Genomic DNA, 12,444 nt, shown 5'->3' with positions numbered 1-12,444 from the left:
TCCCTAATTAGTATACCTGCTTGACAAGCTGTGAGGCCTGTTATCTCTCAAAATGGATATTTTCTACCCTCCAGAGTGGAACATTACAAGGCATTAGTGCCTCAATGGCCAATTAATACAGTCATTATTCAAAACTACTGTCAACACATTATTGAAGTGATGAAGTTAAGCAGCTGGCCTGTCATAAAGCTGAGAAAATAAACAGATAAATGGAGGGGGCAGCACTGACCAACCTGGGGAGTAGTCCACAATCTCCATAAACTGTACTGCAATGCCTTGCAACCATTCACAAGCCTGAAACTGTCTCCTGCAGCAAACCATGAACTAACAGTAAGTCTTGGGTAGTGTATTTGGATTTTCAGCAGAAATATTTTTGCATGTTTTGTAAGCAATAGAGTCTATATAAGACTGTATACATATATATCGTCATATTTTCATTTCTGTTGTCAGAAGATCAAATATCACACTTAAGTCATACCAAAGGCAAAATTTACATACAGGAGGATAGTTGAAGTGCACTCACATTTCATCTACAGCATCTTAAAGGAGAGAACAAATAGGAGCAAAGGAAAAATGATATACAAGTTATCTAGGATACTGGTCACTGGTGTGCAAGTGCCACAGTACTCTAGTGGTCTGACAAGATCTCTGCTAAAGCCTCGTACACACTAGTAGATTTTTTTCTATTCAACCCAGCAGCGCTGAACGAAAAAAAAAACTGACAGCTCAGGAGGAGCCGCTGTACTATCTGACGTTAGTACAGCGATCTCCCCTGCTGTTCTATTGTTTTCTGACAGGTAGGACGACCATCCCCAGCCCCCCCCCCCCCCAAAAACACTCTTTTAAAACCGGTTTAAAACCACTTTAAGAAAACAAGGTAGTAAATATATTAAGGACAAACAATGCTCTTTGGGGGACTGTATTGCAGAAACGCATATTTTTTCCCAAATTCCTTAGACAATAGAACAGAACTAAACAAAAACACACTTTTTTGACCAAACAGTGTTACTACTGATAAAGTGCACATTTTATTCTGTAATTTGTCCGGTTTAAAATTCCACTAACAATTTGATTCTGGCACAAATTATTGCAAAGCTATATACACATTTTCAATTAAGCATTTTTTTGAGAATAAGAAGTTAAATAGGGCTGATTAGAGCAAAATAAGGGTTAATAGGCGGTTAAACATTTTTATGGTAAAAAAAAAAAGTATTACTTGTGAGGCCGCTTTAACGGACATCAGAAGTCCATCCCTTTCAGGTCCTGGGCTTAAAAAAAACTCTGCTTCTACAGGAGTTTTAGGTTTTGTTAGTAGAAGCAGCTCAATGTTATCCTGTGTGTCCATGCACACAAAGACCTTTAAAGACATATTTTAAGCGCAGCGTTTAGCGGCAGAAAGTAAAAAATCCCTTCTAGTTTGCATTTTTGAGGAGTTTTCTAGCAGAAAACCATGCTAAAAGCTAGTACAAAAACACTATAGGAGCGTTTTTTCTGCCAAAAGAACTGACGTATTTTAAAGCCAAGTAAGTACTGACCCTACAACTGCAGATGGAAAACAAAATAGATAAAAAAGTAACATTATCACTTCATAGCTTTCTATTTCCTGAACAGTGTTACTGATCAGACAGCCTTTTTTTGACAGCAGCTGCATAAGGATTTATAAAAAAAAAAAGTTACAAGAAGTATGGACTTCCAAAAAACAAAAAAAAAAAAAAACAATCAAACTCACCTAGGTGGATGCAGCATCTGTCCCCCACCGGCTCTGCACTGAGAACTGAGTAATCAAACACTGTTGATCGATCAGTTCCCCCTTCCCCTCTGAGCAGAGAGCAGTGACTGCCAGTCAGCGGCTCTCTGCTCTCCCCTCCAGTACTCACTGTAGCACTGGGTTGAGGAGGAGGTGGGAGGGGCTGGCTCTGGCTCTTAGTTAGAAATAAAAATTGGGGAAGAAACTGCGCTAATATCTACAGGTGATAGCAGCAACTTAACATGTGACAAGCATAAAAACATAAATTAGGGAAAGGAAGCTGCGCTAAGTGACACAAACATATGACAAGAGTCCAAAAAGTCCCAAAGTTTGTTGTGAAATTGTTTGATTCAAAGTCCAATAAGGTAAGAATTCAGCCGAATTACCGACCGTGCAAAAAAATATATAGATTTACTGCTTACCAGAAGTAGCAGTAAAGTGTGCCTTGAATAAGGATTGACCAAGCCAGATGAAGAATTCCTCCCCAGCGATGGCCGTCCCGGGATCACGATATATTGAGTGAATAAAAAACAAATAAAACATAGCGTGATACTGTATATAATTCAGGTGAGTCACTCCCGAATGTGCCAAATTGGGAAAAAAGGGAAGGTGCTAATACAACCCACCACCAACACAGGCTGCTTACCAGATGTTGATATAAATTAGCCAATACAAGTATATTAAAAGATGATAGAAGCTGTGAATGCACCACCACCTTAATAATGTAATTACCAGATAGTTGTTAAATGAAGACAGATCAAAAATTAGCTCAAAGAGGGTCTTAAGGATAAGCCACCACCTAGATCCAAATGCAATTACCAGACAATGAAAATGGATGTGCATATAGAGTGACTTCCAATGTGCTGAGGACCCGCTAGGAGGCACCACCAAAACAATCTGCTTACCAGAGAACGGACAAGTGAATGCCAAATCTCAATTCCAGATGTCCCCTGGGAATAACGAAATCTCCCATACACTAACGGTCCCTGGTGGTAGAGGCCGACCCACAAAGATGGCTCCCTAACCTGCTGCTTATGGCTGTGACGAGCGAGGAGTTAATCCCATTTCATTCCTTGCACACAGGTAGAGAGAGAAGGGAAATCCTTTGTCTAAATTCCAAGCGTAATCTGTGATGGAGTGCTTCAATTTGAAATCGGATAATGCAGCAGAGGAGAATGTCACACCCCGGGGACACCGGCACTGCAACCTGTCATTGTCCTATCACCGATCCCCGGATGACACGATGACCGTCCCTCCGGTGTGCGCTCCGTCCTCTCCGTCTCTCCGCAGTTCTCTAGCCGGGTAACCGATCGCCCCTCCCGGCTAGAGAACTGCGGAGAGACGGAGAGGACGGAGCGCACACCGGAGGGACGGTCATCGTGTCATCCGGGGATCGGTGATAGGACAATGACAGGTTGCAGTGCCGGTGTCCCCGGGGTGTGACATTCTCCTCTGCTGCATTATCCGATTTCAAATTGAAGCACTCCATCACAGATTACGCTTGGAATTTAGACAAAGGATTTCCCTTCTCTCTCTACCTGTGTGCAAGGAATGAAATGGGATTAACTCCTCGCTCGTCACAGCCATAAGCAGCAGGTTAGGGAGCCATCTTTGTGGGTCGGCCTCTACCACCAGGGACCGTTAGTGTATGGGAGATTTCGTTATTCCCAGGGGACATCTGGAATTGAGATTTGACATTCACTTGTCCGTTCTCTGGTAAGCAGATTGTTTTGGTGGTGCCTCCTAGCGGGTCCTCAGCACATTGGAAGTCACTCTATATGCACATCCATTTTCATTGTCTGGTAATTGCATTTGGATCTAGGTGGTGGCTTATCCTTACGACCCTCTTTGAGCTAATTTTTGATCTGTCTTCATTTAACAACTATCTGGTAATTACATTATTAAGGTGGTGGTGCATTCACAGCTTCTATCATCTTTTAATATACTTGTATTGGCTAATTTATATCAACATCTGGTAAGCAGCCTGTGTTGGTGGTGGGTTGTATTAGCACCTTCCCTTTTTTCCCAATTTGGCACATTCGGGAGTGACTCACCTGAATTATATACAGTATCACGCTATGTTTTATTTGTTTTTTATTCACTCACTCAATATATCGTGATCCCGGGACGGCCATCGCTGGGGAGGAATTCTTCATCTGGCTTGGTCAATCCTTATTCAAGGCACACTTTACTGCTACTTCTGGTAAGCAGTAAATCTATATATTTTTTTGCACGGTCGGTAATTCGGCTGAATTCTTACCTTATTGGACTTTGAATCAAACAATTTCACAACAAACATTGGGACTTTTTGGACTCTTGTCATATGTTTGTGTCACATAGCGCAGCTTCCTTTCCCTAATTTCTGGCTCTTAGTGGCTTGCTGAGAAGCAATGCAAGGTGCCAGGCCAGGCATCTGGGTGGATCCCGACCATATAGTCACGATTTTTCCCAAGCCTGGACCGGCGTCAACCAACAGCGGACTTTAGCCTGCTGTAAGCAGAATGAACTTGGTTTTGGCCATACTTCTTCTTTAGGCTCTGTTTGCATTTATGCAGCCGCGATTTCAGTGTGGGAGTCCAGTGTGGTTCGGTTTACTGGTTCAGGTGCAAATTTTTTGTTGAAATTGCACCTAAACCAGACCCAAAATTGCACAGAACCCTTTTTAAAAACGTATCCAATTCGCATATACAGGTCCTTCTCAAAAAATTAGCATATTGTGATAAAGTTCATTATTTTCTGTAATGTACTGATAAACAGACTTTCATATATTTTAGATTCATTACACACAACTGAAGTAGTGCAAGCCTTTTATTGTTTTTAATATTGATGATTTTGGCATACAGCTCATGAAAAACCAAAATTCCTATCTCAAAAAATTAGCATATTTCATCAGACCAATAAAAAAAGTGTTTTTAATACAAAAAAGTCAACCTTCAAAAAATGATGTTCAGTTATGCACTCAATACTTGGTCGGGAATCCTTTTGCAGAAATGACTGCTTCAATGCGGCGTGGCATGGAGGCAATCAGCCTGTGGCACTGCTGAGGTGTTATGGAGGCCCAGGATGCTTCGATAGCGGCCTTGAGCTCTGTTGGGTCTTGTGTCTCTCAACTCTCTTCACAACATCCCACAGATTCTCTATGGGGTTCAGGTCAGGAGAGTTGGCTGGCCAATTGAGCACAGTAATACCATGGTCAGTAAACCATTTACCAGTGGTTTTGGCACTGTGAGCAGGTGCCAGGTCGTGCTGAAAAATGAAATCTTTATCTCCATAAAGCTTTTCAGCAGATGGAAGCATGAAGTGCTCCAAAATCTCCTGATAGCTAGCTGCATTGACCCTGCCCTTGATAAAACACAGTGGACCAACACCAGCAGCTGACATGGCACCCCAGACCATCACTGACTGTGGGTACTTGACACTGGACTTCAGGCATTTTGGCATTTCTCTCTCCCCAGTCTTCCTCCAGACTCTGGCACCTTGATTTTCGAATGACATGCAAAATTTGCTTTCATCCAAAAAAGTACTTTGGACCACTGAGCAACAGTCCAGTGCTGCTTCTCTGTAGCCCAGGTCAGGCACTTCTGCCGCTGTTTCTGGTTCAAAAGTGGCTTGACCTGGGGAATGCGGCACCTGTAGCCCATTTCCTGCACACGCCTGTACACGGTGGCTCTAGATGTTTCTACTCCAGACTCAGTCCACTGCTTCCGCAGGTCCCCCAAGGTCTGGAATCGGTCCTTCTCCACAATCTTCCTCAGGGTCCGGTCACCTCTTCTCGTTGTGCAGCGTTTTCTGCCACACTTTTTCCTTCCCACAGACTTCCCACTGAGGTGCCTTGATACAGCACTCTGGGAACAGCCTTTTCGTTCAGAAATTTCTTTCTGTGTCTTACCCTCTTGCTTGAGGGTGTCAATGATGGCCTTCTGGACAGCAGTCAGGTCGGCAGTCTTACCCAGGATTGTGGTTTTGAGTAATGAACCAGGCTGGGAGTTTTTAAAAGCCTCAGGAATCTTTTGCAGGTGTTTAGAGTTAATTAGTTGATTCAGATGATTAGGTTAATAGCTCGTTTAGAGAACCTTTTCATGATATGCTAATTTTTTGAGATAGGAATTTTGGTTTTTCATGAGCTGTATGCCAAAATCATCAATATTAAAAACAATAAAAGGCTTGCACTACTTCAGTTGTGTGTAATGAATCTAAAATATATGAAAGTCTAATGTTTATCAGTACATTACAGAAAATAATGAACTTTATCAAAATATGCAAATTTTTTGAGAAGGACCTGTATGTAAACCGAGCCTTAATGTTTTTAGAAAGCAAAGTTCCACTTTAATCAGACTCGAGAATTGCTTAGGAGTGGGAGGGGTGGTCCCGGCAGCAGGGAATAAGGACCCTGCTTTCTAAAAGTCCTGTGTACTATGACATTTTTTTTTTTTTTAACATGCAGCAGGTCCAGTATGGTAAACGAAGTTTCAACTGGGCTATAAAGCAGAACTAAACTGTCTCAAACCACATTAACTATTTTTAATACTTATGCTGCTAGCATTAGCAAATAAACGCAACTAAACTGTAAGTGCATAATCTGGTGCAACTCTGCCTATAATCCAATCAGCTTTAAGTTTTTTTTTGTCAAAACTTAAAGAATATGTAAACCCAACATTTTATATTCCCGATATGTGGCTGCTGTACCATGTACTTGTATGAAAAAGTATCCTGTTCTCTTTGTATTGATTCCTTTGTGTAAAATCCCTGGTGTTATTGCCAGTGCCTCTGCTCTAATATCAAAAACAGACTATGCTAGGCATGGGAAGCAGTGTGGTCACTTCTCTGGCTGTGCTGAGAACTTAGCCTGCTCATCTACAATGATCAGACTTGTGCTGAAAAAAAAAGTGAAAAAAAAAAAAGTATTTATATTGTCATTTGTATGTATATACAAATGTTTTGCCTTTCATTTCTATTTTAAATTGAATGGGTTTGTTTTATAAGGTGAGGGTTCACATTTACTTTAATTGAACAAGCTGAAGTTAGAAGTTGATTGGATACCATGCACAGCTGCACCAGATTTTACACTCTCAGTTTTTAATAAATCAACCCCAGAGAGTTTGTTATTATGAATTGAAATATATGGTGATGTGAGTTGAGGTTAGTGAAGCATTGCTTACTACATATGGGAAAACAATGTATACGTTCCTGGGGGTCCTACTGAGAAAAATAAGATATTTATACAAGTAGATAGCTAACTTTTTCTCCTTTTAAAGTTTTATTCATGCAGCTGAACCCAATATGTTAGAGAAAATGAACAACAGTCTGCAGTCCTCTACTGGCATAATACTGTCCTTGGACCCACCCTACACAGCAGGGGAGATTACTATTGCTGTCACTGCTGCTTTAGGAAATATTCTGGTGTGTTTCGCAGTCATTCGTGATCGGAAGCTGTGGACCGTGACTAACTGCTTCTTGGTGTCGCTGTCTGTGGCCGATGTGTGTGTCGGAGCCTTCGCCATCCCCTGTGCTATTCTCACCAGCATAGGCATCCCCCGACATAATCTGGAACTATGTCTACTGATGCTCTCCGTCCTCATCATGCTTACTATGAGCTCTACCTTCAGCCTTCTGGCCATCTCTGTGGACCGGTATATCGCAATTCTGAACCCTCTACGATATAAAAGCATCATGACATCCACCAACACCCTCATTCTGATCATCACAGGTTGGATCGTGGCATTTCTTAGTGGGCTGATGCCACTTATGGGTTGGCACAAACCACCCCCCAGCCATGGTTACTGTATTTTCACTCACGTCATTGACATGACATATCTGGTGTACTTTTTTTCCTTTGTCTACTTCTATCTGCCTGTCATCATAATGACCACCATCTACACCAAGATCTACTCTGCAGTGAAGAAGCAGTTACACGGAACAGTGGCAGGTTCCCACCATGGTAATGTGGGTAAGCAAGGGGCAGGAATGAAGGAGTTTAAAACGGCTACTTCTCTCTTTACAATCATTTTCTTTTTCATGTTATGCTGGGCTCCGCTGCATATCATGAATGGGGTGAGTCTATTCTGCCCAAACTGTTACATTCCTCCAGTGATCTTGGAGATCGGAATCATACTCACTCATGCAAACTCTGCCCTCAACCCGATTATGTATGTCTACAAGCTGAAATCCTTCAGGAACACATTCAAGAACATCTTCCTGTGTGGTGACAGGTCAGTCAACCCAGCTAAATGGACAGATCAAACCTCTGTATTTCATCTACATTAGTTTGCAAACAAGACAATTTACAGCAAGAGGCCTTCTATTCATCACCTACAGGAAAATCATAACAGACATCTGTCACTTCCCTCCATGAAAGCAAACCGGTTAACTTCTGTAGGGTTTCTGTTGGCTACTAAATGAGGATGACAAAATACTTAAAGCTGAACTCTTAGCAAATCGCTAAATACACAGATGAAATACACCAAGTAGCTGTTTTACCTGACAAAGGATTTGTATTGTGTTTGTGAAAGGAGAAGCAGAAGACTATTGAGCTCATCTCTGATCTCTCCTCCTAGCAACAAGACCACTGCAGCTTAACGGATTAGTTCCCTGTGCTCCTCTCCATCTCATCTGACTTGTGCGATACACTGACTGCAAGAGGCTGATACCAGGTTGATTTCAGTTACTTACACAGCTTGCATTAAAAAAATAATAAAATGTAATGACACAATACAGAGCTGCATCAAACTGTATGTTATACGTGCCTGACGGTAGGCTTAACCACTTCCCGACCACGCGGCGTAGGTCTACGTTGGTCGCGCGTGGCAAGCTAGGGGGGCGAGCCGGCGTGCTCCCGCCCCCACTCAGCAGCGGGGAAGCCGATGCATGGTCAGGTGGCTCCGATTGCCGTCTGACACCCGCAATCGTTCCCTGCGACCGTCTTTCTCCCCAAAATGATCACAGAGCTCATGTGATCCTTTTATATAGGATCACATGTCTCTATGGTCATTTCACAAGCCACGCCCCCCCACAGTTATAATCGCTCCCCTAGGCTCACATTTAACCCATTGATTACCCATAGGGTTAACCCCTTCCCTGCCAGTGTCATTATTACAGTAACACTGCATATTTTTTAGCACCGATTACTGTAGTAATGTCACTGGTCCCCCCAAAAGTGTCAAAAATGTCAGTTGGGGTCCAATCTGTCCGCCACAATGTCGCAGTCCTGCAAAGAATTGCAGATCGCCACCATTACTAGTAAAAAAAAAAAAAAAGGAGCACAATAAAAATGACAAATCTTTCTCGTAGTTAGTAGACGCGATAACTTTTGCGCAAACCAATCAAATCACGCTTATTGCGATTTCTTTTTACCAAACATATGTAGCAGAAATTAAATTGGCCTAAAATTTTAAAAAAATTTTGATTTTTAAATCTGAGAATGTCATAGCAGAATGTAAATAATATTGGTTTTTTTTTCCTTCAAAATTGTCGCTCTATTTTTGTTTATATCGCAAAAAAAAAAAAAAAATCGCACAGGTGATCAAATACCACCAAAAGAAAGCTCTATTTGTGGGAAAAAAAGGACGTCAATTTTATTTGTGTACAGCGTCGCACGACCGTGCAATTTGTAAAAGTAAGGCAGTGTCAAATTGCAAAATAGGGCCTGGTCATTAAGGGGGCAAATCCTTCCGGTCTTAAAGTGATTAAAATAATAGAAAAGAAAAAAAACACACAAAGCTTTTATAAAGTGTTTTGTTGACAAAAATATATGGCTGTTCTGTTTTTTTTTTATTAATAAAGTGAAACACCTTTTTGACCTTTTGAATTCCTGCCCATCTCATTTACACTTTTGGGCTATTTCCATGTCTGTGCACCTACTGGTTGCTGGAGATGGGGTTTCCCAATGACCGTGCTCCTCAAGCCATCACTGGGCATTTTGGAAAGAGAAAAAGGCTTATGTGGGTGGGCATATGACAAGGTGGAGGCTGAATGTGCTTTCCTGACAATAGACCTGCACAGAGACCCCTTTAGAGTGTGGTCATCAAATAACAGGAAGTTAATAGGAAGGCTACTATAGACAGGTTCACCAGGTAGGATTAGACCCCTTCTATCATCATGATAATCAAGGAATAGATTCATATTTGTGAATAGAGAGTAAGCAATCAATCATTTTGTGAGATTTCAATAATAGGATTTATACCCTTTAATATTTTCTATGTCTATGTTTTGGCTAATATACATTTTAATGTTATTCAGCATAGACATACCCCTCATTCTTCACTGCAGGCAGCTTGGCTTTCAGAGCCTCCTTGTCTTCAGCATTCAGAATGCTAAAACCCTTCATCTGGCTAGCGCTGTACATTAGCAGAAAGCCAAGCTCCTCCCGGCGACTTACAAAGCAGTCTGGGTGGTACCAGCGATCAATCATGCCAAGCTGAGGTCGCTCCACATCCAAGCTTTTCTTAGATAATCTGATCTGACCCTGCACAGAAGAAACACAATTTAATGTAAAACGCAAGTAAAATTAATGGTAAACTTTTTTTTTTTAACCAAACACTATATATACACACAAGTGATAATCATTCTCATAAATGAGTGTGAAAGTTTCTGTGCAGTCTGTTTGTATAAAGTACTGCAAAAAATATATAAAAAAAAAAAAAAAAAACATTTTTGGGAGAAGAAAAAAGCAAAGTCACAGTAGAAAATGTCTTCCTGTTCACACCAACTTTTTTTTTTTTTTTTATGTACATCACCTGTGGTGTATGTGCAGTACAATGCAGACCCCCTAACATCTTAAAATGGAGTCAGATGTGACAAATAAGCAACTCAGGAGCACAGGGCAAGAGATGCCATCATCAGTGGATGCACAACAGCCGTACAACTAAAAGGCTGTCAGAAGAGGCAAGTGGCCATGAAGCGGTATCATGGGCACTGCATTGGTGTACAAGAGCACACTAGCTGGAAAATGTGCCATAATATTTAGGTATACTTGTACATTAAGGCGAGAGCCCAACCACCATACGAGTAGTAAATTTCCATTTTAATGCATCTACAAAAGTCTATATAGGAGAGCCCAAATGTGGATCAAAAACAAGCTATAATGCATACGCTATATGCCATAACAATTATTATTTACAGCCATCTGACGGACACCTTTTAAAGTAATTTAGGCAAATTGGTATAGCTTAGCGAATTTGCCTACTATATGGTCTTTGGGAACTGAAATATCAATATAAAGGGCATTTCACACTGGCAATACCTCGCCAGCACAGAAACTGCTAAAACTCATCCTTTCTTATGGTGTTGCTACCTTGCTGCTGTGAAATGGTGAGATAATTGTCCCCCATTAGCAAAATAATTTGTCCACTACAGGAGGTAAGGTGGTAAGTAAAAGCTGCATTTCATTGATTGTGGCAGTGACAAAGAGGTGACAGTGTGGCATGCCCAAAAACAATCAGGCTTCAGGTGGCCAAAGACATAAAATGTGCCAAGAACAGCTGTGCACATAGATATGTACATTTGTGACATCTTTACATAAAATACAATAAGGTCCTCTGCAATCCGCCTGAAACACTGCAAAGATATTTAACCAAATCTGCTTCCAGCATTATAAACCAGCAATATAAAGTTACATCCGGTAGCACACATTTCTTAGTTTACAAAAGGCACTTTAGATTTAAAGGTCATAGCAGTCCAATTATTATTTCTTTAATTGCCCCATAATGTAATGAACAGCAAACTCAGTTTAATAAATGAGACCAAAGGATGCTGGAGAGGTCAATCTATAAAATCAAAGCCCATTGAAAACGTATGCACTATCAAAAAATTATTTCAGTAATTAAATTCAAAAAGTGAAATTCAAATCAATTCATTACACACATATATTTCAAGCATTTCTTTCTTTCAATTTTGATAATTATAGGCTTACAGCTAGTGAAAACCCCAAATTCAGTATCCCAGAAAGCTAGATTACTACACAAGACCAAAAAAAAAAAAAATGGGATTTTTGACTTGCCGTAAAATCCATTTCTCTGATGTTCACTGACTGAAACAGCTCCTGATATTCTTAACCATTGGGTTATAGTGCCCCCTACAGGAGTAGGACACTAGGCTGAAAAAAGTCTGGCTACGCCTATGGGCAGTCCCAGGGGGTAGACTCCCTCTCCCTGCTATAGGTACTCAGTTTTGTTACAAGCAGTGCCGGAAGAATTACAATTCCACAGGGAGGTGGGCGTTGTGTCCGTCGATTATCTGAGAAATTGATTTTACAGCAAGTCAAAAATCCCATTTTCTCTTTCATTATCGACGGACACAACAACTGATAGTCTTACCCATTGGCACGTCCCAAAGCAGTGTTAAACATGAAGAGTGGGAACAGCAAAGAAAATTCTCAAGGCTAAACCGTAGCCAACCAGGCAACAGGAGAAGAAAACAACTGGAGCCCACCTGAAAAAAACAATACACCCTCAGAGGATCAGGTCCTCTCAACAGCAGCCTGCAAAACCTTGTGGCCAAAAGAAGCATCCACAGATGCCAACACATCCACTTAATAAATCTTTGTGAAAGTGTGCACCGACAACCAGGTGGCAGCCTTGCAAACCTGCTTCACTGATGCCTGATGACGGAAGGCTCAGGAGGCACTGAGCGCCCTAGTAGGAGTACGCCTTAACAGAGAAAGGGGGGAACCTGACCCATGATGGAATAGGCCTGAATCACTG

The 12,444-nt window shown here is 41.3% G+C and overlaps 2 protein-coding genes across 2 annotated transcripts in view; one reads left to right on the top strand and one right to left on the bottom strand.

Annotated features, from left to right (window-relative positions):
* PARP1 (poly(ADP-ribose) polymerase 1) overlaps nt 1–12,444 on the bottom strand; it is a 115,906-nt gene that overhangs the window by 59,834 nt on the left and 43,628 nt on the right. Inside the window, exon 4 of the mRNA XM_082251639.1 lies at nt 9,994–10,208. Within this exon, the coding sequence (XP_082107765.1) occupies nt 9,994–10,208 (215 nt within the window). The remainder of the gene's footprint in view (nt 1–9,993; nt 10,209–12,444) is intronic.
* On the top strand, nt 7,028–8,045 carry LOC309550192 (adenosine receptor A1-like; the record flags this gene model as incomplete). Its single annotated transcript, XM_082250614.1, has 1 exon — nt 7,028–8,045. One exon carries the CDS (start codon nt 7,028–7,030, stop codon nt 8,009–8,011), a length of 984 nt encoding a protein of 327 aa, XP_082106740.1. The 3' UTR covers nt 8,012–8,045.

Source organism: Pelophylax lessonae (genome assembly GCF_965119305.1).
Source record: "Pelophylax lessonae genome assembly, chromosome: 3".
NCBI classification, from domain to species: Eukaryota; Metazoa; Chordata; class Amphibia; order Anura; family Ranidae; genus Pelophylax; species Pelophylax lessonae.
The sequence above is the reverse complement of the archived record's forward strand: the minus strand, read 5'-3'. Positions and strand labels throughout refer to the sequence as shown.